This window comes from Cebus imitator, unplaced genomic scaffold (genome assembly GCF_001604975.1).
Source record: "Cebus imitator isolate Cc_AM_T3 unplaced genomic scaffold, Cebus_imitator-1.0 Scaffold807, whole genome shotgun sequence".
In the NCBI taxonomy this organism is placed as follows: Eukaryota; Metazoa; Chordata; class Mammalia; order Primates; family Cebidae; genus Cebus; species Cebus imitator.
The window spans coordinates 291,902-319,133 of NW_016108122.1; the positions used below are offsets into that span (position 1 = coordinate 291,902).

The window sequence follows — 27,232 nt, forward strand, 5'->3', positions numbered from 1 at the left end:
GACTTCTATTTTTAATTCTGATAACTGATACTCTTAGGTATGATTTTTTTTGAGATACTTCTAATTGGAGTCATACCTCATTCAGAAGTGATTAAAGGTGTCATTTAGGTGAAAAATCAAACCTCTCTTTTTGATTACATCTGTAATTATAATGCATTAACAGAATGAATGTAAATACAGAAGACTCATGCGCTTTTGACATCAAAATGCAGTTGTAATGGCAAAAAGGAGATGCTGTGGCGGCTAGTCATGTTAATTACCTCAGGATTTCCATATAGTCAATCCAGTGCCATAATGTATTATAGAAATTATATTTTGCATATTTAATTTGTATGTTTTGGCAGGTGATTCAAGGTCTTTCTTCTGTTTTCAAAGCTGAAACAGTTTCCAGAATTCCCCTCGTGTACCAAGTTATGCCTGAGCTAGGTTTGGAAATTTTTCAGGTTTGAAGAAAAGTTTGAGTTATCTTTCAATCATCTATTCTATTTTTGCCTCTCTCTCTCTCACTCTGTAAGTGGGGAAACTGGGCTCAGAAGTGCGATGAACTAGAACCCAGGATTCTTTCATTGGGTCACATGGGACACTTTTCTTCTGACATGAGCTAACCTTCCACTAGCATGCTTCCCAATGTAAGCCAAACTCCTTTTAACAAAGACTTTTGTTTCAATTATATTCAGAGTGCAAGCAGTAAACATACCAAAATAAAACTAGTTTCTACCTTGCGTATTCTCAAAAGCACAGGCACAGGTGTCTCCATGTGATCCAATGAAAACATCTGGACATGGTCTTACTCTTTCCATTTCTTGTCTCTGCTCTCATTTGTGTTGGCTCAGTCCCCAGGCAGACACTCTTCTTGTGCTGGCAGATAGCTGCCAGGAGTGTCACTCTTATGTCCTGCCACATCCTTAAATCCAGCTGTAATAAATGCATGTCCTCCATGCACACAGAAGTCCTAGGATTGCAGGCCGTGGATGAGACTGACTTGGTCTCTTACTTATTTTTCAACAAATCCCCTGTGGCCAGGTGAGATAGATTAAATTAATTGGTCAGGCCTGAGTTGTGTGGCAGTTCTGAAGCCCTCGTAAGGATTATGAGTGGAGAAGGGTGGTTCTCCAAGGTGTGGGTGGGACAATGAGGAAGTGTGACTTATTGGGGGAAGTCATATTTTACCTCTGAAACTGTTGACCATTAAGGGATTATAGTGGTAAGGCTAACTTGCATTCAATTTTATTATTGTTTTGCACTTATTTTCAGACAACACATCTTCTTATTGTCTATACCAGGGAGAACTTCTGTCATGTCTAACCCTCCCTGTTTTTGGTAAGCCATTATCCTCAACACAGTAGACAGGACAATATAAGAAATGTTCACCACAAATGTAGATCAGAAAATGAAGATGACTATTACATTGATATTATCTTAGCAGCATATACAGTATATACACTTTGCATTTATAGCAGCATATATACTTTACACATATAGCAACATATGCATCATATACACTTTGCACTTTTGCAGAACGTTTTCACATAGGTACGAAAAGATTATTTCTTCTATAGATGAGAAAGCTAAACTTCAGAGGGTTGAACTGAAGTTCTGAGCTCATATAGCAAGTTAAGGCCTGTAACTAGTTTTGTGATTAAGTTTTGGGCTTTTCTATTTATACCCTAGATCAAATATCTAGGTCTGAGTTTCATTCTCATTCTCCCTTTCTCTAATAGGCATCGGGGTCAAGAGAAGAGAAAATTATGAGTTGCAAATAAATAAGATACATGGAAACATGAAGCAGAGGGTCAATAAGTACCTGGATAAAGGTTCCCATAATGGAAGATTCTCCATTTTTAGAGAAAAATTAGGAGAATCTCTAATCTTGAAACTGCATATTAATTTTTTAATGTTTTCCATTAAACTCTGTACATTCCTAAGCATTATTAGTCCTTTTTCATGCTGCTGATAAAGACCTACCAGAGACTGCAAAGAAAAAGAGATTTAATGGACTTAGTTTCACGTGGCTGGGGAGGCCTCACAATCAAGGGAGAGCAAGTCACATCTTACATGGATGGAGGCAGGCAAAGAGAAGACTTGTGCAGGGGAAACTCCTTTTATAAAACTGTCAGATCTCATGCAACTTATTCACTATCATGTGAACAGCATAGGAAAGGCTTGCCTTTGTGATTCAATTACCTCCCACTGGGTTCCTTCCATAACAAGTGGGACTTCAAGATGAGATTTGGCTGGGGACACAGTCAAGCTATATCACTTTGACCCTGGCCCCTCCCAAATCTCATATTCTCACACTTCAAAACCAATCATGCTTTCCCAAACAGTCCTCCAAAGCCTTAACTCATTTCAGCATTAACTCAAAGGTCCACAGTCCAAAGTCTCATCTGAGACAAGGCAAGTCCCTTCTGCCTATGAGCCTGTAAAATCAAAAGCAAGTTAGTTACTTCCTAGATACAATGGGGCTATGAGCATTGGGTAAATAAAGTCATTCCAAATGGGAGAAATTGGCTAAAACAAAGGGGCTACAGGCCCCACACAAGTCCAAAATCTAGTGGGGTGGCCAAATCTTAAAGCTCCAAAATGATCTCCAATGACTCCATGTCTCAAATCCAGGTCACACTGATGCAATAGGTGGGTTTCTGTGGTTTCTGCAGCTCTACCCCTGTGGCTTTGCAGGGTACAGCCTCCATCCCAGCTGCTTTCACAGGCTGGCAGAGTGTCTGAGGCTTTTCCAGGTGCATAGCATGGTGCAAGTTGTCAGTGGATCTACCATTCTGGGGTCTGGAGGATGGTGGCCCTCTTCTCAAAGCTCCACTAGACCGTGCCCCATTAGGGACTTTGTGTTGGGGATCTGACCGCACATTTCCGTCCACACTGCCCTAGCAGAGTTTCTTCATAAGGGCCCTACCCTGCAGCAAACTTCTTCCTGAGCATCCAGATGTTTACATACATCTTCTGAAGTCTAGGTGGAGGTTCCCAAATCTCAGTTCTTAACTTCTGTGCACTCACAGGCTCAACACCCAATGGAAGCTGCCAAGGCTTGGGGCTTGCACCCTCTGAACACATGGCCCAAGCTCTACGTTGGCCTCTTTCAGAGACAGCTGGAGTGGCTGGAGCAGCTGGGACGTAGGGCACCAAGTCTCTAGGCTGCACACAGCTCAAGGACTCCGGGCCCAGCTCAGGAAACCATGTTTTCCTCTTAGGCCTCCTGGCTTGTGATGGGAGGGGCTGCTATGAAGATCTCTGACATTCCCTGGAGACATTTTTCCCACTGTCTTGAAGATTAGCATTTGGTTCCTTGTTACTTATGCAAATTTCTGCAGCCGGCTTGAATTACTCCTCAGAAAATGGGATTTTATTTTCTATTGCATTGTCAGGCTGCAAATTTTCCTTACTTTTATGTTCCACTTCCCTTATAAAACTGAATGCGTTTAACAACACCCAAGTCACCTCTTGAATGCTTTGCTGCTTAGAAATTTCTTTTGCCAGATTCCCTAAGACATCTGTCTCAAAGTCAAGGTTTCACAAATCTCTAGGGCAGAGGCAAAATGCCACCAATCTCTTTGCTAAAACATAACAAGAATCACCTTTGCTCCCTTTCCCAACAAGTTTCTCATCTCCATCTGAGACCACCTCAGCCTGGATTTCATTGTCCATATCACTGTTAGCATTTTGGTCAAAGCCATTCAACAAGTCTCTAGGGCATTCCAAACTTTCCCACATTTTTCTTTCTTCTTCTGAGCCCTCCAAACTGTTACAACGTCTGTCTGTTACCCAGTTCCAAAGTTGCTTTCACATTTTCAGGTACCTTTTTAGCGGCACCCACTCCTGGTATGAATTTACTGTATTTGTCTGTTTTCATGCTGCTGATAAAGACATACCTGAGACAGAGAAGAAAAGAGGTTTAATGGACTTACAGTTCCACGTGGCCAGGGAGGCCTCACAATCGTGGAGGAAGACAAGGGTGAGTAAGTTATGTCTTACATGGATCGCAGCAGGTAAACAGAGAGAACTTGTGCAGGGGAACTCCTCTCTATAAAACCATCAGATCTCTTGAGACTTATTCAGTACCATGAGAACAGCATGGGAAAGTCTTACCCTCATAATTAAATTACCTCCCACCAGGTCCCTCCCACAATATGCGGGAATTCAAGAAGAGATATGGAAGGGGACACAGCCAAACTATATCATCAAGCACAACTTTTATTAACATCATTTAAAAGAAAAATAAGCCAGAAAACACTTTTTTCTCTGTTCAGGACACTCTTTGGGTCATCTGCTGATTTATAGATAGAATAAAATCTTTGACAAGAGCCCTGATGTGGAAACTCAGGAAGTTTAAGAGGCACTGACATTGTCAGGGTAAATCAGGATCTTGAGGGATCTTCAGCAGTGTTCTTGAAATTTTAATGACCATGGCAATAATTAGATTGCTTATAAAAATATCAGGCCAGTGAGTCCACCCCCAAACTTACTAAATTAGAAACTTTGGCTGTTGTCAAGGCAATATTCCTCTAGTAAGTGATCCAATTTATGCCTTTGATAGGTATTTGGGTGTTAAACTTGTTTATTAATTCATTCATTCAATAAATATTTATAAAATATCTACTGTATATATTTTTGTACATTTGTAATAAATCAGTGAAAAATGCAAACATGGCACATACCCTTAAGGATCTACATCCTAGCAGGAGAGACAGGTGACAAAAAGCATAGGGAATAAGTTGACTATGCAATAGCATGGGTAAAGAAAATAACAAATAGAGCAGGGAAGGAGGTAAACACTGAGAGTGGTGTAGTTAGAGAGTAGAGGGTTGGTAACAGAACCAAATAAGGTGGTAAGGAAGGGGCTCCTTGAAAGTCTTGAAGAGGGTGAGTGAACTAAGCAGATTCTGGGGAGATGGGTCTGGACAGAGAGAGCAGAATGAAAGCCCTGGCAGGAGTATGTCTGGCTTGTTGAGTTTAGCAATGAGGCCAGGTGGCTGGAGCTCAGAGGCAGGGGGAGTCAGCGTCAGGGGGCCAGCAATGAGAACCAGGCTGCCTATGGACTTTCAGAATATTGTAAGAAAGTTGTCTTTTACACTGATTGAAATGAGGAGCCATTACAGTGTTTCGAGCAGAGCAATTTTGTGATCTGACTTGCCTTTTAAAGCTGCAAAGTTGAAAACAGTCTGTAGGGAGGCAAGAACAGCAATGGGGAGACTAGCTGTTGAAATAATGTGGGAAAAGATAGTCATGACCCAAAAAGGGTGGTAATAGATAAGGGAGTGAGAAGTGGTCAGATTCTGGATATGTTCTGAAGGAATGGCCACTAATGGATTAGATGCAAGTTGAGAGGAAAAGAGGAATAAAGTAGGACACAAGATTCTTGGTGAGAATAACAAAAGCTACCATCAAGTTTGGGAGAAAGATCAGTTTTAAATATATTGTGTCTGGGATGTCCACTGGATGGTTAAAATAAGAGCTCAAAAAGGTGCTTTGTGTTTAGGAGAGAGATGTGTAATGAAAATATAAATTTGAGGCATTCCAACATGATGAGGTTGAGGAGCAGATGAAAAACCAGCCAAGGACTCTGAAAAGGGGCAACCAATGAAGTAGGAGCAAAACGCAAAAATTGCTAGCGAGGTTGGTTCTATGAGGAAAAGCACCCATATTAAATAGCATATTTTTTTCAGTATTACTAGATATGTGGTAAAATATTATTTTGGATGTTTCCATATGGGTGTTTTCTAGGTGAGTTTACATTTAAATTGGTGGACTTTGAGCAAGGTAGATTGGCCCCCATAATGTGAGTGGGCCACATCCAATCAGTTGAAGGCCTGAGTAGAATAAGAGATTTACTGCCTCAGAGCAAGAAGAAACTCTGCCAGCAGATAGCTTTGAAACTGGGATGGTGACTTTTTCCTGAGTCCCTAGCCTGCTGATCTACCTTGAATATTTTGGAGTTGCCGTCTACCACAATCACATAAGTAAATTCTTTATTTTATTTATATATATATATATATATATATATATATATATATATGTACACACATCCTGCTGGTTCTGTTTCTCCGGAGAACCCTAACTAATATATCCTGGAAAGGGAGATTGAAAGCCAGAGAGCCCACCAGACTCTACATGTGCTGTATGGGCTTGGGAACCTCCCCTAGCATTTGCTTTTTCCTGACCACTGCAAACCAGGGATCCCAAAGAGGCTGTCCCAGTGCTCCAAGACTGTTCCTGGAACAAAAACTTTAGCCAGGAGCCAGAGTCCCTACTATCTGCCAAAGCCAGAATGGGAAAATCTCCCTTCAAACTGGCAAGATCCCCTCTAATTTAATTTTAGATGAAGCTTCTTAAACATTTAAAAGCTTTTTATTTATTAATCATTTTGTACTTTGTATGCATCAATAGCTTTGTTTTATATATAGCGAGAGATTCTCTAAATGTTCAAATGAATTCCTGGCAAGTGGAATGATAAATTAAAATGAACAAATAAAGATTTGGCAAGCCACTTCAGAAAGGTCGCCAACCTTGAATGGAGCTTTGATACCCTCTGAGGGTGTTCTTAAGCTTGTAAAGAGAACGAGGCAAGGGGAGAACCTTCCATTTTTTTCAGTCCAGTTTAGTCTACTCAGAGAATGAGTAGTATGACCTCTACCCTGGGCCTCTCCTATATCGAGGTACCCGGAACTCTGACATGTCCCTGACATATGTTTCACATAACTTTTGGGAGGGCTTTATTAGCCTGCAAGTTCACAAAATCACTTGCTTACTTGGAAGCTACAGCTTTCTCATGTCTAGTTGTTCAGATGATGGGAGAAGCGTGATTTCTTTCCCTGTGTTGTCTTAAGTGTATTCAAGGCTTAGTTTGGGGGTGTAGAAAAGAAAACCCATAATCTTCCACATTGAGAAGTATTGCATTTATAAATTCAAAATAGATTTAAATGAGGGAAGAGCAACAGCCATATGTAAAAAAAGAGAAAGCAAGCAATAAAGTTGGCTTTCAAAAATTTGTAGAAGACATATTTAAGTTACTCACTTGTTTATTTCAACGACCCTCCCCTGTCACCCAAATAAATTAAGGGAAACACCAACATGTCTAGACTTTGGCAGTTCTCAGCTTTTGAGAATAACATTTAAAAATCTAAAACTGTCAACGTAAAATAGAGCTTTAGAAATAAACACTTCTCCATTTTTTTTTCTCTTGTCAAGATTTAGCCTTGTTTCTAATTTTACTCTCAAAAACGCTGTATCCCCAGAAGCTAAACAGAAGTAAGTAATCTATTGGGCAGCAGTCAAGTAAAGGAGTGAAATGCCTGAGACTTAGAGTTAGGCCCCTGGGACATGCAATGCCAGTGGTGCCATTTTGTGTCCTCTGCAGCAGAGATGTGGTGATAATTGACACCTTGCTCTATGGTGTGAATTAACCTCACAGCACATGGTTGGGGATGGTCTGATGCTGAAAATGTTTCCAAATTCCATCTTTTCTTCTTCTTTTTCTTTCTTTCTGCCCTCCTTCGCTTTCTTTTTCCTTCTTTCCCTGGTCTTCTCCAGGGACACCAATGGGTGAGACCAGGTTTCCTCAGCCCGCCACTGCAGACTAGCAATTTTCAAGCTGTTTTCTTTATCAGCTATATACATACATTATTATCATTAGAGCCAATTTCTTCTTCTCACTTGTATGCTCCTTCCTTCCCTCATTGCTGATTTATCCCAAAATTTCTGGATAACCTTCTATTAGTTCTGCACTTCTGGTTCATTGACTAAACTCCAGTCTACATTGAGTCTCAGAGTGGTGGAAATATGTGAGTAACTTCTATTGTTCAATTATTTGTGCCCCATTCTCCATCACCAGAGTTGTTGATATAGTGAGCACAGGGCTCCCTGAGTGTCTCTTGAGTCCTACGCCCCGTCCATTCCTTGTATCTCTCCAAGGCTCTTCTAGCTATTCCTTACAGTCTTTGTAACCCTTAGCTTCTCACTAAAATCCCTCTTCTGAGGGCTTTGTCTGTTAGTCTCAGTCAGGCCCACCTCAATGCAAGGTAAGTTCAAGAAACATTGGGAGGGTAAAGGGCTGATTCAGAGGAGAGAGACAAAGGTCCTCAAAGTGAGCCCTCTAAAAGCCAAACAGATTTTGTTCACACTGTGTAAACTTCCGTTTGCAATCTTCTGTACCCATTTATACTAACATGTTTCTATAACTTTCTTGTCTTTCAAGAACACAACAAAGCCCTGTTTTACTTTCTTACATTTGCAAGGTGTCAACCACCAGGAAAGGGATATTGCTCCACTTACAATGGCACTAAATCTTGTTCAGTCTACATAAACTCTCAGGGAGTTCCTAACACACTCCCTCTTCAAGCTCACCTTGAGGCTGACAGCTACAGAAACATCCACGTAGACCTCTGGGCATGGGAAAAGTTGATTTGCCAGTATCTCTCTGACCATTCTGTACTTGTCTGGAAAGTGGAGGATTCAATGCTTTGGTTTTTTGTTTTGTTTTGTTTTGTTTTGTTTTTTTCTTTTTCAATCTAAGATGAATCTGGCAACATTGGGCTTGCAGTTCCTCAAGGCAACAATCAGCCAGGGCTCAAAAGTGGCTGGGTCTTTAGAGCATGTCATCCCACTTCCCTATGGTTCCTCCACTCCCTATTGTATGACACCAGACCTTTATTATTTGCTTAAAATTCCTACTAAGCCCTCTGTATGCCTTTGGGTTTGCAAGACAGGATAATGGGATATATTAATCGTCTACCCAAATTTTGGATCTCATTAGTCTTCTAACTTTCAGAACTGGAGCCATTACCTTTACACTATTAGATATCTATTTCTAGGAATAGCATATTAAATTCTGATATCAAATTCATCTTGTTGCTTCTCATATCACTTTCTGGGATGGAGAGACCAGGTACCCACCAGGTCCCAGACAGAAGTGTAGTGGTGAGCCTAACTTCATAAATGAAGCTCTATAGGAAATGCCACATTTCCTTTCTGCTGAGGTATCCCAGTCTGTTTGATTCTTGCCCTGTGCCCCCAGGACTCTGCTGCTTTAGCAGTATGCCTGGGGCAGTGCCCAGGGCCTGGTATCCTAAATGTCACTGTGCCATCTGCTCTGAGGCTGCCATTCCCTAGGTCTCTGTCATTGAAGACATTGTCTCTACTGCTCTGGAGCCTGTGGTCCTTCTTCCCTATCCCAGTCTCTGAGAAACAGCTCCCCTTCTCCTTTCACTCTTACCCTTATACTTTCACTTTCCTGAGAGCTAAGCTTCATCTGCATGTCTCAGCGGCTTCTCTTTTCTTTCCAATTAAAATTTCTAAAGTCCAAAACCAAATATATAATCAATACTGATGACTTAGCAATCTTATTTGAAACAAAAGAGGAGAAAAGACCAGAACACACACAAATCAATGCATTGATGAAAAGACAATTGTTTTGGGATTTGTCATCCCAAGATTATTCTTCATTCTAGTCTGCATAGTGAGATAGGGGTGCTGTGGTGTGGAGGGTCAGAGAGGACTTGCACATTTGGCTATTGCCCACAGAGATTTTAGGGAACATGGGAATTGTCCCCATTAAACTGGTATTATTCTGGGAGGTGGGTTTCATGGCTCAGAGAAATATTCTGCATGAAAAATGGCATGCAACTTACCAGAATTAAAACAAGTTTCAGAAGAGAGCAAGGGTCTAAAGGGTCCACTTTAAGAAAGTATAGCTTTGGAAGATGTAGGGTGGAAAGTTTCTCAACACCAACTGCCAGTTTTTTTTCTTTTCTTTTCTTTCTTTCTTTCTTTTTTTTTTTTTGGGGGGGGGACAACATCTGGAGAATTTCTCTTTCTGAGGTAAGTTGTAAGCTGTGAAGCCCATCACTGGTAGTATTTCCTACTGGCCCTCCCATCTTCCCCTGCCTACATGGGCTCATAGGGCCACACACATGCATACACACTAACATCCTGACACACCACCACCACTTATGTATGTACATGTATGTGAGCTTACATGTGTTCTCTCTGCTGGAAGAAAATGCTGAAACTTACCATGAGTGATGTCAAGCACACATTTAGGTGTTTCATATTCCTAGATTTTACAATTTACAACAGACCCTAAGAACTGAGTCTCACCCATTTTAGGGCTGGATCTTTTATGTAGCGTTTATTACTACTCATCCATAACTCTTTTTAGTCTGTGACTTTATTGGACAATTGTGTTCTGATAGGCTCTCTCTCAAGCTGGCAGAGGCTACCAACATGCTGTTTGGACATTCCAAAGTCAGTAGGACTGAAAACACTAGGCTTGTCATCAAATGATTCACTGGAGTCAGATAGTTTCCCTACCTTTGAGAGGTGCCACATAATTCAAGAAAGCAGGGACTTTGTGTTCACCACTGTATTTCCAGTATTAGTGCACACTCTGCTAGATGGCAGCCTCTTGGCACATATTTCTTGGGAAATGTTTCCCCCAAATGAGTGAGAATTGGACAAATCTGTTCCCCAGTTTTAATGATGAGGTAGAAAGAATTTTACCTGGGTAGAAATCCAGGCTCTTTCTCTCTCAGTGGCAAGGTACTTATTCTTCCTGAGCTCAAGTTTCTTGTACTTTCAGGAATATGGTAAGAATTAAATGAAGATCCGTTTTTGAGAAGTGATTACCCAATGTCTTCAGCAAATATATGTTGAATGTTAAATAAACACCTCATGTTTATCCTTTGTTTTCATGATAAAAGCCGAATTTTTAATTAGTTATCCTTAACATAAACTATCTAAACTAATTTTGGTGAAGTTTTAAATCTGGTAATAGCATTTGTAAGATATATGCAGAATCTTCTGTGATGATGATAATTAAAAATAATATCATCTATTTATAGACCACTTACCACATAGCTTGTACTGTGCTAAGATCTTTGGGGTTTATTTCATTTCACCTTCACAACTAAAAAGTAAAATTATGTCTTTGCTTTATGGATAAGAAAACTGAGAGTCAGGTTGTCACTACACATTTCGCCTAGGAACAGGCAAATCAATGCTCAAATTCAAGTTTGCCTGACCAGTAGATCCCAAGTTCCCAGGCTTCTTACCGCGTTTCACAAAAGCTATCATTCTGCAACATAACTCATACTAACTACATACTAATATAAATCAAACAAGAAATATTCCAAACACAATGAAACCACACACACAATCTTTTTATTTTTATTTATATTTCTTAGTTCAAGAATTACACACTAGCCAACATTATTATATATTTACATGCTGAAACTGGCTGCAATAAGTTTAAATTCAAGAAAATAATTCTTATGTGCTATTCATTTATAATCCTCATTTTTTTACTATCTCATGTATCCCAGAGATTTTAGTAGTTCTGTTTTTAGAAAGACATGAAAATAGATGCAATGATATCCATTGTATTTTGCATTTTTCTAGCCATTGGAAAATGTGCATTATGTGCATATTAAGAAAGGCTACAAGGTAATTAGTAAGGCTGATGATCACTACATTGTGAAGAAACTAGAATATCACTTTTTAAAATAAAATGGCAATTTAGAACTGTGCAGGGACAATATTCATAACAGAACTATTTAAACACCCATGCAAAAAAAAATTTAAAGCTATGAGATTTAAATTAAATTATAGGCAACTTTGTGTGAATTAATTATGTTTAAAATGACCATGGCTGAACTCAAATTATTGAGCCAGAAAAGAAAAGACAAAACAAAACAAAACAAAACAAAACAAAACAAAAACTGATGGAACTGTCAACTTGCTTCAAATGGTGCAAGGACACACACGGGCATCAGGTTAGGGGATGTGACAGGGGAGTGACATTTGGTTTGGGAACTCAAAGAACATAAAGTTTTGTTTTTCATCATTTGAATCACATTTATCTTTATTACAAATAAAACTTCTCTAAGCAAATTAAAATTTTATGTCAGAATTTTGCATATATCTACAGAAATATTCTACTTCAATTTCCAAATTTGAATAGCTTTTTACAAGTGCTGCTTTAAAAAAAAAAAAAAAAAAAAAGGATTTCTCTAGGGCAGTATCTTAATTAGCATTCTGTTCACTACTTTCTGTTTTTTTACAACGTTCCTAGTGCATTTGGAAAATATTTTTTAAACCTTTGGTGTGAAGCAGCGTCCTTCCCCCACCCCCCATTTTCTTGTTTTTTTTTTTTCTTTCCTTTTTTGTTTTTCAATAATTCTGGAGTCTTTGGTTGAAAGGAACAGTACTACCTAAGGACAAAATACTATTATTAAAAAAAAGTCTTCTAGTATGTATTCTGTGTAACACATTTCTGGAGCTGGTAGGAATAAACATTTTTATTTTCTGTAGTGCCATCTATACAAACTTTTACTCTGAAAACTGAGATTTAAGTTGCAAACTTTGGTTTCTTGAACTCTGACATATAAAAACTCTATTAAGTTATCAATGATCATCTTTGCTTTTCCCAATTGCCATTTCTAAGGCTATCTCTGGTTGTTACATTGACTACATAAACAGTAGAGTGTTTCCCATAGAGGGGGAGAGAGACAGTGTGGGTGAGCAAAAGATTATGTGTGTTTGAGTGTGTGTGTGTGACTGCATGTGACTGTGTGTGTGATAGCAAACTGAAACCCTTCTGTCTGGGATTCCCAAACCATTTATACAAAAGGGTGTTTAAATTACTCTGCTGGGGTCACTGCAGTAACTGTACTTTGTAAAAAATAAATAAAAATTAAGAAAAAAACTAAACAATTATTTGTATCTATTGACTATTCATTTACAGCATGTTTAATTATTTACATATTATAACACATCAATTTAAGCCATAAACAGAATTAGCACATTGCCTTACCATAAAATACAAATTAGAAGTTAAAAATATTTAAGAAATCTGTTTTAATATTTACACACGCTCAGTGAAAGTTATGGTTGTTCACATTACATGTACTCTGTACATTTAGCCAATTGGCATGATTGCTACAGTTTTGAGTACTTAGTATTTCACCCTAACCAACATGGTGAGGTTTAGTTATTTTTTTTTCTTCCTCTATGGAGGAATTTTTATCATTTTTCATTTTCTTAAGACATTTTTGTTTTTGAATCACCAATGGACAACGTTATTTGTTACCTTAAAAAAGAGAGCAATTGGACAAGCAATGTGACAACTACTTAACTTCTGATGTTCTGGGGTACAGTACTATTGTCGAGTTAAACTGTGCAATGGTTCATAAAAACTGTAGGCATTGATTTGCTGATAGAGAAATGCTCAGTACCCTGTATTACTTATTTCAATGTGTTGACTTTTGGTTGCCAAATTAAAAATACTCATATACTGGTTTAATGAAGGAAACAAAACATATTAGCTTATTCCTTTTGTTTTCCAACATATGAATACATATATATGTATGTATGTTTATATGGATCTATATATACACATATATACATGTAGATATGTTGTAAGACCTGTTTTTGTTAATGTTGCATTGCTGTTTTTGTTGTTGAGCATGAAGGTAATCATTAAACTGGAACACAGTTACCTATAGAAAATGGAAATTGTCTTAGTTGCCAATTTAATGTAGGTCTTGCTTTATATAAATGTGATTCATTTCCCCATTATGCATTCCACTGCTCTTTCTTTACATGTTGTGCTTTTGCAAGCTGACAGATTTTTTGTGTGTTCCTAATTCTAGAATGTAAAGTCTTTTGGTTCATAAACCGTTTTTATTATTATTATTATTTTACTTAGCACTGCTTTTGTAGAAATGAGAAGAGAAAAGGTCTAGATGGCACTGCTTGAGTCTTTTCCCCTGTTAATAAATTGCAGTAGAAAGAATTTTAACATTCCTTATGCAAACACATGATTATGTTGCATGAGTTTTCAATTCTGAAATGCATTTCATACCTACTAGCAGTCATGTACAATATATATATATACAGATTGAGATCAAAGATTTTCATGTAGACTGTGCATTTTAGAGTCAGAATTTGTCTATGAATTTCACAAAGATGAAAAAACACCTTAATTGCTGGCTATCTGGCTGTTTATAATCAAAAGAAAATCTATACATATGTATAAACTGATAGTAATCCCATATCAGAACTACTAAAACACACCTTTGTGGTCCTTTAGTTTAACAACTGGCTATCAAGCTGACTGGTCTTCCTAGACTTATCAGGTCTAGCCCCCCTCCTCACATTTGATGACTGCATTTCAATTCAACCAAACATATATTTAAGAATAAATTCTACATCTACGGTTATTTCTGGAGATGATGAGTCAGTTGTTTCTATCTCTGTGGTTACTGAGTGCCAATGTATGCTTTTCACTCTATGGCATTGCTTCTAAGGTCCCATCTTTTCTCCTTTGTCTTGTTTCTTATCACTGAGAGCAGAAATTAATTCCTGGTTATATGCTTTTGAGGCTCAAACTGCAAAGATGCTTCTCTTCACTTTGTTCTTGATTGCTCTGTTGACTTCCTTTGACATCTAAAATTTTTTTATAATCATAAATGGCAATATCAAAGATTTTTATGGCTTGTACAGTGGTTGCACATAAGAGGCTCCTTCTACACTTGGGCTCTGAGTTGTCTATAGAAGAGCCTTTTCAGAATGGCATTTTGGAGTTGTTCCCCTGAGTTATCTATATGCTCCTTCCTGATGTTTTTTATTCAAACTTTACCCCCTGGTTACAAGGGGCAGGCACTTTACTTAGTGTGATGCCCCAAAATGATTGCCTAGGAGAAAGTATGTCCCTGAAGAAACATGAGGAATCTCTACTCCGAGCCTATGAGAAGAATCTTGGTCAGATTCTGCCCAAAGATTATACTTAGAGGTGTTCAAGATTATGTAACCAAAACATAAGAGCCAAGGTTTCCTACATTGGTGAAACAAAAATACCATCCCATTTTGGGGCAAATTCAGAAAGCTGAAGGATAAAGGTTGTTTTTCTTGGACAGTTGGAATGCAAGGACAATAGTACTCCATCATATTCCAAGCTGCTGAATCATAAAGGAAATAAGAAATCAAGAAAACATACATTATCCACAGGCAGATACTGGTTACTATGCACAATTAGGGATGTTACTCTAAAAAGAAGAGGTTTCTTTGTTTTTAAAATGAAATAGCAAAGTCATCTTCCAAGAAAATATTCAGTCAAATTAAACTTGAAGGAAAATTTAGCAATTCGCTATTTTGTATAAGAAAAGCAATATATAAACCTCATATTGATGGAAGTATGACATATTAGCTTATTCTCTTTCCTGTCCAACATATGAATGCATATATCCAATTAGTATGGAAAGAAGCACAATGACATAATTTAAAAGCAGAAAAAAAAAAGCCATCATGTCTGCCTGGTTAACAGTTACGTATTTTTCTGCAATACCAACTGAGGCTCATAACATTTATCATGTTAATGTGGCTTTGTTGTCATTTTCCACTAGTTTTCATCTTTTCCTTGATTAGGCAGATTCCAATACATACAACCAAAGCACTCTTAAGAAAATCAAGCCCAAACTCAATGAACTCACAAATTAACTCTCCTTGTGTTCATACTCCTTGAAGTATTGTTTGCTGTGGAAAATAGAATTGTGAATTTCATTGCACATAAGAAAATATAGTTCACTCAATCTCTCCAAAGCCGTACTTTGCCAGTCTCCTAAAAATATAATCAGAATTTTGGAAGCCAAAAAGCTGGAGAGGACCATGAATTCTTTAAAGTGATGAACAAATCCTTCTCTTGAAATACCCTATTAAATTCAGAAGTAAAATTATAGGGACAAAAATTGCAGAGACAGCCGACATAGTCTGAGAAAAACAATCTGTTTGCTAGTTTGTGCTCTATATTTGTATATTTGAATGACTCTGAATCTAACCTGAATATCTAATACAATTCTCATTTCTCTAAGTTTTGTATTTCATGGCTATCTTTGATTAAACTATAAAAACCTCTTTAGGTATGCTGTCAAAGCTTGTGATGTTGGAAAAACAACCCCTCTTACTCGCCCTTTGCCACTAGACACAGTACGTATAGACCCGATGCTGTGTGGAACTGATAAGGGTCATGCTTGCTTGCTTGCTTGATTTTTGTTACAATGGTCGTTTCTGATTCTCTACTCTGCTCTGTGTTGTTAACTCTTACTTTAACCACCTAGGAAATAGCTTTTTAGCAAAAATTTCCTTGGCCACCATGCACGATAATGTTCAGAAGTCTCCTCACCTCTAAATGCCAAGATGAAAGACACCATAGTTGATTCTCTGTGCTCAAGCAAAGAGATTGGCCAAATCAGCTTCCTGAGTCTCTGTCTTGATTCCCCTAGCCTGCTCCAATCACATGAGAATCCTTTAGAATCTAGTGGGAATAATCTTCCCATGACACCATTATCATTTTAATAAGACAGGCACAGATCATCTTCAAGTAACATGTTTGCATGGCATTACAGACAATGTTTCATAAGCACAATGCCATCTCAACAGCACGCCAACCTTAAAAAGGAAGATGGGGAGTATCTGGCCAAATGAGTGACAATGCTATTGAGCCTTCTGAAAATATCTTCCAAATTATTCCCCTCTGAGCAGGCTGCATACTAAACAGACAACATGGAGCACTCAGGCTGTCTTGCCAGCATGTGTACAAATCACTTGTGTTTTAACTGGAAAACCACAAGGACCTTAGTGTATTCATTACTTAGCAGAAGCAACCCAAATGGTATGAAATGGACCACAGGATAGGCCAGCAACTAAGGTATTTTAGCATCACTTTTGTCCTGGATTGATGTGTTTTCCAAGTCCTACATCAGGCTGTACAACTGGTTTGAGGAGGAATCTAGTCCTTGCTTCCCATGGGAGGCCATGTTTTAGTTCACGTAATAAAGCCAATAGACGATGTTGAAAAAGGAAAAAACCACTGGGAAGAATATGCGAGACCACCGATCTATGGCATTCACATCAGTCAAGTCAGGGATGGTGATTTTCAGTTGGGAGGCACGTCTCCTCAGGCGACTTTTCTTTTGTGCCACATGTCGTTCCAGAGCATTTCTGCCAAAACTATGCCTGGGCAACCCGGCTTTCCGATACTGGATGCTGGAGGCATCATAGGCTAGCATTGTGCTCCTGGGGTCTCCAAGTCCCATCACAGCCTCAGATGTGGCCATTTCATTTTTTATCTCAAGAGTGCTCAATAAGATGTTCTCATGGGGGTCCATCTGCAAGGGAGAAGAATCAAAAAGACAATCAGAACAGTGAAGCTTTACAGGTGCTTACTAGGCAAGGCACTATGATCAGCACTTAAGGGATTTATAATAACGGTAAAGAGAGCTACCTTTGTGATTACATTACCAGAGTCTGAATTAAGACTCTACCACTAAAGCAATTTGAGGTTCAGTTTCCCATTTATTAAATGATACAATAATCCAACCCTAGAGGATTGCTGTAATGATGTAATTACATAATAGACTGTTGCTAGTATCATTTTCATTAGTTCTACTTAGGGTGTGCAGAGAAATGGAAGGCATGGCACCCTTTTGAAGAATTCATAGTCTTGATATGAACACATAAAAATTAAACTGTGCTAGGCATGGAGCAGTGTTAGGACATTAATTACTGAATTGTGCTCACAATAGTGGCCTAATTATAGATGAATTAATAACAAAACTAGAACTAAATATAGTGGGTAACTATCAAGTACTTGCCCATTTATGTAAGGCATTTTTTGGGTACAATTTCATCTAATTGATGTTTCTTAAAATCTCCAGTTATGAGATGTCACCTTAAATTTGCAATGTCAATATAAATAGGATAAAGAAATGGTGTTGAAGAATACAAATGCAGGACACATGTGACTTGCCAAAGTAACCACAGCATTCAGAATAAGGAGAAATTCAAAAACAGGAGCCTAACAGCCAGATCCACTGTTGTTGGGGAGGAATGAGAAGAAGAAAGGGAAAAAGGTAGGATTAGAGAGGAAGCAACCAGCCTGCAGCTGATTGTGCTCAATTGGATTCTGGGCCTCAGGAGTACAATCAGTTGGCTATGCTGATAGTCAAATCATCTCTCTTGGATAATTTCTTCTTCCAAAGCTAAAAGCAAAGGATACATAGATATCATGATTCCCAAACACTAAATTACTATGTAATGTTCTTTCTTGTGTTAAGAAGGGAAGATTTGTATGCCTTATTTTAAAGAGGCCTCAACTGCTACAGATAATAAAACCTAGATGGAACAAGTTTTTATTAATAAAAAAGCATATTTATTTTGGTGGAGAATCAAGATATAACAATTACCAGTAAAATTTCTGAAATTATAAGGAAAAAATAGTCAATGATAGTCTCTGTTGATATATGGAAACAAGGCATATAACCAAACACTGAATTGGAAGAAACGAAGCTCTGAGCTTCATGAATTATGCAAAAGGCAAAAAAGAATGCTGCTAAGATTATATATAAACAATTAGGTTTCAACAGTGGTTTAATGTTCATGTATTAAAATTCAAATCTAAAATCTTTTGAGGAATAGAAACTATAAAATATGCTGGGACATAATAATTGACCAATTAATCTCTGCCTACGGATCAGACATTCTGCAGGTTTGCTTTATGGTATGATTGTGCTTAGAGGAAATACTAAACCAATACATTATTAAAATTATTTGTAAAAGTTATATGATTTAGAAACAAAATTAAATAAACGTTATAAAAGATCTGCCAAGGAAGGACCAGGTAATGGCTTTGGGGGGGCTCCCTTGACCTAGAAAAGAACATTTAAAGGGTTCTTTTAAGTACCAGTGCTTTGCAGCAACTGTTTCATTGAATGCTCACAACATCTCTTGGAAATGGCATTTATTTCCCCAATGTTATAGGTGAGGGCCTTCACCAAATTTCTTAAAGCCCCATAGGTACTACATGATGGAGCTCAAATTCAAACCTTGGCCATTAGAATACAAATGCTGGGAGTGGGGAGTCCTTTCTAACACTTATAGAAAGTAAACCTGTTGGAAATGGGACACCTATCCTTCACTGTTATTTCAACAGTATGCTTGTTTTCTGTTCTTCTCTGGGTTAATTGTTCCTTTAGTTACCTAGAAAATGACTCAATTTGCAAAATTTCTTTGGCCACTATGCATGATGTTGTTCATTATTTTCCCTTCTTTAACCACCAGGATATTTGTTTTTCTATTGAGCAATTACAGTAAGAGTTATGAGTTGATACTAGAGCTGGCTGAGTTCAAACTATAAAATAGAAATAACAATCATAATAAAAACTGCTGGCAGCAATGGATTACTACCAAGGGAAACTTGCTTAAAGCTTAAAACAATTTATTCTTGAGTAATTTATTTAATTTTAGTGGGTTTCTGTTTCACTATCCAAATTCAAGGATCAAATTAGGTAATTCATAAAGTTCTATTAGTTACTGCTTTTTCATTCATAAATTTAAAAAAAATTGATTGAACATCAATGTGTATTTGGCACTGCGCCAAGTATCACAGATACTGGGGTGAGAAAAAATTGCTGCTGTATCCTAATGGGAATAACAGTCTCCAGAAAGAATACTGGGGTTGAAGTCAGAGTCAGAAGAATGTAGTTCTGGCTCTTCTATTTGTTATTTTTGACCTGGAAAAATTACCTAATTCTTTCAATCTAGGTTTCTTCTGTGGACTAATAGTAGGATTTGGGAAGACGAACTGCAATAAAATATGTGAAGATAAACTTGGAAAACTCAAGCGCCAGGCAAAGGTGATTATTATGACGTGCTATAGATGAAGTTTATTTACTTATTTACTTACTGGTTCCACTGACATGGCCCAAAACAACAAATAACTATACCCGAAAGAAAATTAAGTATGTTGCCCTTGTGGTGTACAGATATGAGTGATGATGTAGGTAAAAATCATCTCAGCCTTACTGGAGCTCTTGCAAGCTGAAGTGAGAGTGGTGGGGTGGGGAAGGTGAGGTGTATTGAACACCTGTATCAATTTATGATGTGTTGCTTCTCCTCAGTGTCTCTTATATCATTAGAATACTTCAACCTTAAAACACAATTGCTTTTTTTATTATTATACTTTAAGTTCTGGGATATATGTGCAGAATGTGCAGGTTTGTTACATAGATATACACGTGCCATGGTGGTTTGCTGCACCCATCAACCCATCATCTACATTAGGTATTTCTCCTAATGCTGTCCCTCCCCTAGGCCCCCACCACCTTGCTATCCCTTCGCTAGTCCCTCAGCCCCTGACAGGCCCCAGTGTGTGATGTTCCCCTCCCTGTGTCCATGTGTTGTCATTGTTCAACTCCCACTTATGAGTAAGAACAGGCAGTGTTTGGTTTTCTGTTCCTGTGTTAGTTTGCTGAGAATGATGGTTTCCAGATTCATCCATGTCCCTGCAAAGGACATGAATTCATCCTTTTTTAAGGCTACATAGTATTCCATGGTGTATATGTGCCACATTTTCTTTATCCAGTCTATCATTGATTGGCATTTGGGTTGGTTCCAAGTCTTTGCTATTGTGAATAGTGCTGCAGTAAGCATACATGTGCATGTGTCTTTATAGTAGAATGATTTATAATCCTTTGGGTATATACCCAGTAATGGGATTGCTGGGTTAAATGGTATTTCTGGTTCTAGATCCTTGAGGAATCTCCACACTGTCTTCCACAATGGCTGAACTAATTTACACTCCCACCAACAGTGTAAAAGTGTTTCTATTTCTCCACATCCTCTCCAGCATCTCTTGTTTCCTGACTTTTTAATGATTGCCATTCTAACTGGCAGGAGATGGTATCTCATTGTGGTTTTAATTTGCATTTCTTTAATGACCAGAGATGATGAGCATTTTTTCATGTTTTTGGCCACATAAAAGTCTTCTTTTGAGAAGTATCTATTCATATCTTTCACTCACTTTTTGATAGGGTTGCTTTTTTCTTGTAAATTAAAGTTCCTTGTAGATTCTAGATATTAGCCCTTGGTCAGATGGATAGATTACAAAAATTTTCTCTCATTCTGTATGTTGCCTGTTCATTCTGATGACAGTTTCTTTTGGTGTGCAGAAGCTCTTAAATTTAATTAGATCCCATTTGTCAATTTTGGCTTTTGTTGCCATGCTTTTGGTGTTTTAGTCATGAAGTCTTTGCCTGTGCCCATATCATTTACTTTATTTCTGTCTTCCCCACCATACTACATTTCTTGATGAAGAGAGACACAAAATTTTTCTCAGTAATTATTGCATCCCCAAACATCTGGCATAGCACCTGGCACATAGCAGATGCTCAATAAGTAAATATTTAATTAATGGAATTAATTTTGCAAACTCTTAGAAACACACTTCACCTCTTTGTGAGTCATCAATAAGATGGATTTAACTTTGCAACACCAGTCTAAAGACTGGAACTTCTGAGACTGCCTCTTGAGTTCCTTCCCTGCTCTAAGGCTTTTGCCTTTATTTATACAGGTCTCTTGCTAGAGCAGCATGTTCAAGTACCCAAGATCTGTAAACTGTATTTCCCTCAGTGCTACTTCCATATCAGATTTCCCTTTTTCACCCTAGAGAAGGGCGCTTGGTGAGTACAACTAGAAGCCAGAACTAACCATTTTACATATTGACATCTTTCAGTTGTCCCAGTATCCCTGTGGGGCAGGCACTGATCTCATGTTTGGAAAATAAGACACAGAGAGGTTAAGAAACTTAATACAAGTTTGTATACTGAATAGGTGACAGAGCAAGAGTGCGAATCAGCTATTTTTACACTTTTTTTATGCTGAGGCATAGCAGCCACCCAGATAATCCCGGCGGCATTCCATGGCTTATAAAAGATGGCACTCTCAGTGCATGGTAGGGGCAGTCAACTAGAAGGTCATGGAAGGCTTGCAAACATTTCCTTAATGAGGGGTGGATAAGAGTGTCTAGAGTTAAATATGTCACTAAATTTCTGAGTCTTGATAACTGTAGCACTTGCAAGTAAAGAGAATAGACATCTGTACTTCGCCTGCTCATCAAACACCACTCACTCTCCTTTCTGTCTGGGAAATCACCACTTTCCCATTTTCAGTTTTTGTATCTCTGCTGTGGGTGTAAGCCCATCAGAGCCATTCTGACACCATGATTGGCTCAGTGGTGGGTACATGACCTTTTCTGAGCCAATTGGCATGCCGTGAGCCTTCAGATCAGAATACCAGAGTAAAGACTCTCAAATTTTATCCTTCTCCTAGAAGTGAGTGGCCCCATATCAACAGAATCTGCTGAGATGGTTCAACTGTAAGAGGAGATCCCAATTTGGAAAGAAGCCAACACTAAAATAAAGAATCTATTACCTAATGGTGCCTTGTGTGTGTATCTGGACATACCTGACTTGCTGATACCAAGCAAGATAGTATATTATCTTCCTTCCTTCCCCTTTCCCTTCCTCTTTTCCTCTCTCCCTCTTCTTCCTCTTCCGCTTCCTTCTTATTCTTCTTTCTCACCTGCTCCCTTCTCTCTTTCTTTCTTAAGCCAGTATTACTTAGGTTTTCTGTTATTTGCGTTCCAAAGAATCATAAGTGATATAATTCACCTCATTTAAAGATCTCAACAACTTTGTAAGACAGTATAGCCAGGGCAGGGCAGAAATTAGAAGCATTTAATTTATAATAAAAATTTGCAAAACTCAAAGTTTATTATAACTGGGAAAATCTAGTTATAGATTTTATATATGTGTAATATATATATACACAATACCATCTTCAATATGCAGAATAGAGTTGGGTATCAATATTTTAGGCTGGGACCTAGAGAACATAGCTGCTGCTAAATTTTAGTGGCTGACTGCTAAAAACTGGCTTCGTTTCCCTTTCTTTCCCTTGTCTTGTTTACTGTTCTTCTTTTCACTTCAAAAAGTGTGAGCTGTGTTGGGAGCAAAATTACAAGGTCAAGAGCAAAGTTATAGGAGATTGACAGGGCCTTTTACATGTGTTTTAAAGGGTAAAAGTGGAAAGCCTGCAGGTAAACTACCCATAAGTTTATTGAATTTTAATGTCTTTACTGTTTATATAAAAGAAAAAATGACTTTACAAATCTGGATATTAAATTCAATAACAATTATCATTCCTTTTTCCCCTTTGAAATAGAATCTGTTTCATAAGGTACTTTTTAATTTTTTGGAAGCTTACTACACCATAGCAGAACAACAGCAGGACAGGATAGATTCCTATTTGACAGAGCAGGAAACTGATGTTCAGAAAAATAAACGGAATTACTTAAAATCTTACAACAAATAAGTCACCGGACAGTGTAACAATTCTGGGTTATTGACGTTTATCGTAATGCAATAATATTCCATGCTGCCTCCAGGCTGTCGTAAAATCAACCAGGGAAGCCTGACTCAAGTAGTGGCTGGGTGAGTGAGAGTCTATTTCAGTGGTTCCCAAGCTTGAACGCATATCAGAATACTCCGGAGGCCTCATTAAAACACGTCAGGTCTCCACTCTCAGGATTCCCAAGTCAGTAAATCTGGAATGAATCTTAGTAATTTGCATTTCTAACACGTTCTCAAGTGATGCTGGAATGCTGGCTTGGTGTCCACACTTGGAAAACTGCTAGTCTACTGGACAGCATGGCTTCAAATAAAGGAGCAGCAGAGGCCAGAGAAGTAACACCCAAGCTGGAGACTGACCACAGTCCACACCGCCAAGCTGAAAAGCAGCTTTTATAGACAGAGAACAACATATATAGCTTCCATTTATTGAGTATTTACTGGAGGCAGGCATTGTATTAAAGGCTCTACACAACTATCCTATTTAATGTTGATCTTGACAACCCTATAAACAGGATGATTAAGACTCCAATTCTAAAAATGAGGAGATTCAAAATTAGGGATAGTTAACAATTTGCCCGGAGTTACACAGTAAGTAATGGAGCTGGCATTTAACCTGTTTGTTCCAAGGTTACTGCTCCCAATTACCAAACTATGCGACTGCATTCTCAAGACTTTGCTCAATTACGAGTTCAGTCTTGGTGTGCCTTCTCTGTACCAGGCTATATTTAGGGGACATAGTTCTAGCAAATGGAGGGCATAGTAATTGTCACATGAATTTAGCTAATCCTTGAAATCGAGTTTCCACACCAGCCCTTTTAGATTTGCCCAGATGGATTTCCTAATTATCATTCTCTTCACTTGAGCAGTGGAGATGTAAGAGAAACTGCTAAACTTTTTTTTTTTTTTTTTTTGATTAGGACATTAATGAGAGACAATTTCCCTTTAACCAATCAGAAGGACCATGTGGCAATCTCTGTTGCCCTGGAAAACATAGAAAAATATTTATCAAATTTTTCTGTCTTGGCATTTTTGCCTATTCAAGGGACTATGAGAATTTTGTTGATAGCAGTTGAAACAAGAGAGAGGGGGAAGCAAAAGTAAATGAAGGGAGGGGAGGAAGAGGTAGACTGGCAAATAAACTGTTGTTCTTTGCAAATAAATTGCCTTTACAAGGAGCTATGCTGCAGGCCTCGATTCAGTACAAGAGTCTCTACTATTTGCTTACTAGTCTGGCTTTAACTCCAAAGTCCATTCCTAACAAGGTTTTCTGGAGAGGCTTTATTAAGCACACCAATGCCAACAAAGACGTCTCCTGTTTCCCATTCAACTATCTACTCTGGAAATCATGCTTTATCTGGAGTTATTGTGCTTATCAATCAAGAATCAAATGCTGAAGTTTTGAGAAACAGACGGATTTATTTGCACTAACATTCCAGGGCCTTCTCCAAATGATCCTCTGTGAATGAGGGTATTATATATATCAACTGAATCAGCTGTTCTGTTGGTTAGAAAAATGGACTCCCCTGCTGACTTGAATTATTTTCCAGGCTGATCCATGTGACGATGGTTCTAACAGCCATCATGTTAAATATTTTGGATTAAGAAGTTTTCTTTCCCCTCTTCAGTCTATGCTTGGTTAACAAGAGTTACATTTTGCTTAAAATATATTATATTAAACCCTGAAGGGCGGGCCTTATTCTTGTATAATAATCAGTTAATTCCAATTTTGGTTTAGGCATGCTGCTTCTCTTCCTGCACCTTTCTTCTTGGTAACAATATCCTCTGGAGAGATATCCTTGTGATAGTCTATAGTCATATACAGAAAAACAACTCAAATCCCTCAATAACCTAACAACATCACATGCTTACCTTGTGAAGGGGAAATGGGGCTATCTGAAATCCAAGTTCACCAGTCATATCATCGAGAGAAGAGTGATAAATTGGAAAATTCCAAGAAATCCTAACTGTGAAATTTCTAATTACTGTGACTTGTGTGTGGGTGGGAGATGATGTTTTATCCTCCATGAAATGGCACTGTGACCCAAGTGACTTGAAATGCTTAGGCAATGGACTGCTAACACCCTGGGAATAGCCAAAGCACTCTTTCCAAATGAACAGCACTCTGAGACTACCTACCATGCACTTAGTGTTTTAAGAGGTCAAAGAAAGTTCACTCAATCGGAATTTGAAATGGAAATTCTATGAGAGCAAGGGAAGGTCAACATCTTTGACTCTCCAATCTCTGTGCCGAAGAAAATGGAGGATCAGCAACAAAAATTGGGAGTTCAAAACTGGAAAGTAAACAGGAAATACTGCTAAAATACCCAGTTTCATGAGAGTAGTCAAGTTCCTGCAGTGAACTGGACTACAAAACAAAAGCCCTTCTGAAGGACATTGAAACTCCAAACTTTAAATATTATGGTGGCCAAAATCACATCTTAGTCTAAGGGTTTAACCCACGGGCTGCTGCATCGAATTCCTTTTTGATTTTATTTAAAACTTGCCTTCCAGTTTCATTTAATGTACAATTACTAACTGCCTTTAAAACTTGTATCGTATGCTAGAGGAATGAAGGTTAAGAAAAATTTGTCTGGCAAAAAATCCTGTAGTCTTGTAGCCTCCTTGCTGTGATCTTGATGCTGTGCTAGTATTTCTTTTCCCCACTGTGTAGGCCTTGCTGTGGCAACTTCTGTAGTAACCCTTTGCGTTAGAAATTCTTCAGGAGCCTGCCTAATTTTTTGTGGCTTGGTGTCTTCCATTCCTTTTACTCTCACCCCATCAAATTCATTACTCTTGGAAAATGGTCCCTTTCTACATATGTGTTAATTTATGTGGAATTCATCAAGAATGGTAAATAAGCTACAGATCACTGATTTTTTTTTTAAAGAATAATATAGAGAAGCCAGGTGTGGTGGCTCACGCCTATAATCCCAGCACTTTTGGAGGTTGAGGCAGGCGGATCACGAGGTCGGGAGCTCGAGACCAGCCTGGCCAACATACTGAAACCCCATCTCTAAAAAATAAAAATAAAAGAATAAAATTTTAAAAAGAAAGAAAAAAGAAGAATATTCCGATTGAGATAGAAGGATTAATGTTAAATTTTGGGGAGAGAAGAATATATTCAAATTGTTACATTTAATATTAAAGCACATTTAATAAAATGAATGATAAACTGAAAAATTTCTTTTAGAAGGCTAGAATTATTTCTGGGTGCTTCTTATTATAAAGTACTGGCTACTAGTTTCAATTAAAGTTGAAAGTAGACATTTATCTTCATTGCATGGAGAAAAAGATTGGGATCAGATTGTAAACATCTGAAGAAGGAAAAAGGAAAGAAAATTATATGATATATCAATTTTAATAGACATTCCTTTCATTCAAAGAAGGCACTGGCTTCAAATTATTATGAACCCTCAGGAAGTGCAGAATGAAGTTAAGTTTTGCAATGAGCTTACATAAGCCTCAAATCCTATTTTTGACAAGTTTCGGGGAGGTATGTATGAGAATCTGCCTACCCAATCCTGATAACTCAAAGACATTTTAACACCTAGGAGCTCACATCCTGACAGGTGAAGGCTTGCTCTAGTTTAATTTTCATCTAGCTTATTGACTCAACAATATCCCAACCTGGAGAGAGGCAATTGGTCTAACTTTTTCATTAGCTTGTTCACACAACTCAAAAGCATTATGGATGATGACTTGCTAAAGATTTTTGTACACATCATCTAACTAGTAATTCATATTATCCCAATCCATTTTTAAATAACACCACATAGGACATTTGTTTTTGTTTCTTTCCACCAGACTGGAGACATTCCAATCAGTTAGCCATTTCTAAAGCGCAGGAGTAAAGGCGGTGGGGAGAGCCAAACATTAGGACACAAGGAGCTACGTTTTTTCCCCTGAGATTATACATATTGTCAAGGACGGTGACAGTGCACATCACTAAGAGGAAAAAGGGGTGACTGACAGCCATACTC

At 38.1% G+C, this 27,232-nt stretch overlaps 1 protein-coding gene across 1 annotated transcript in view; it reads right to left on the bottom strand.

Annotated features, from left to right (window-relative positions):
- Positions 1–11,163: 11,163 nt before the first annotated feature.
- Positions 11,164–27,232, bottom strand: part of LOC108297510 (gamma-aminobutyric acid receptor subunit beta-2) — a gene marked incomplete at its 5' end in the record, with an annotated part of 47,508 nt that continues 31,439 nt past the window's right edge. The window contains one exon of the mRNA XM_017520160.2: positions 11,164–17,171. Coding sequence (XP_017375649.2) covers positions 16,824–17,171 — 348 coding nt within the window. The remainder of the gene's footprint in view (positions 17,172–27,232) is intronic.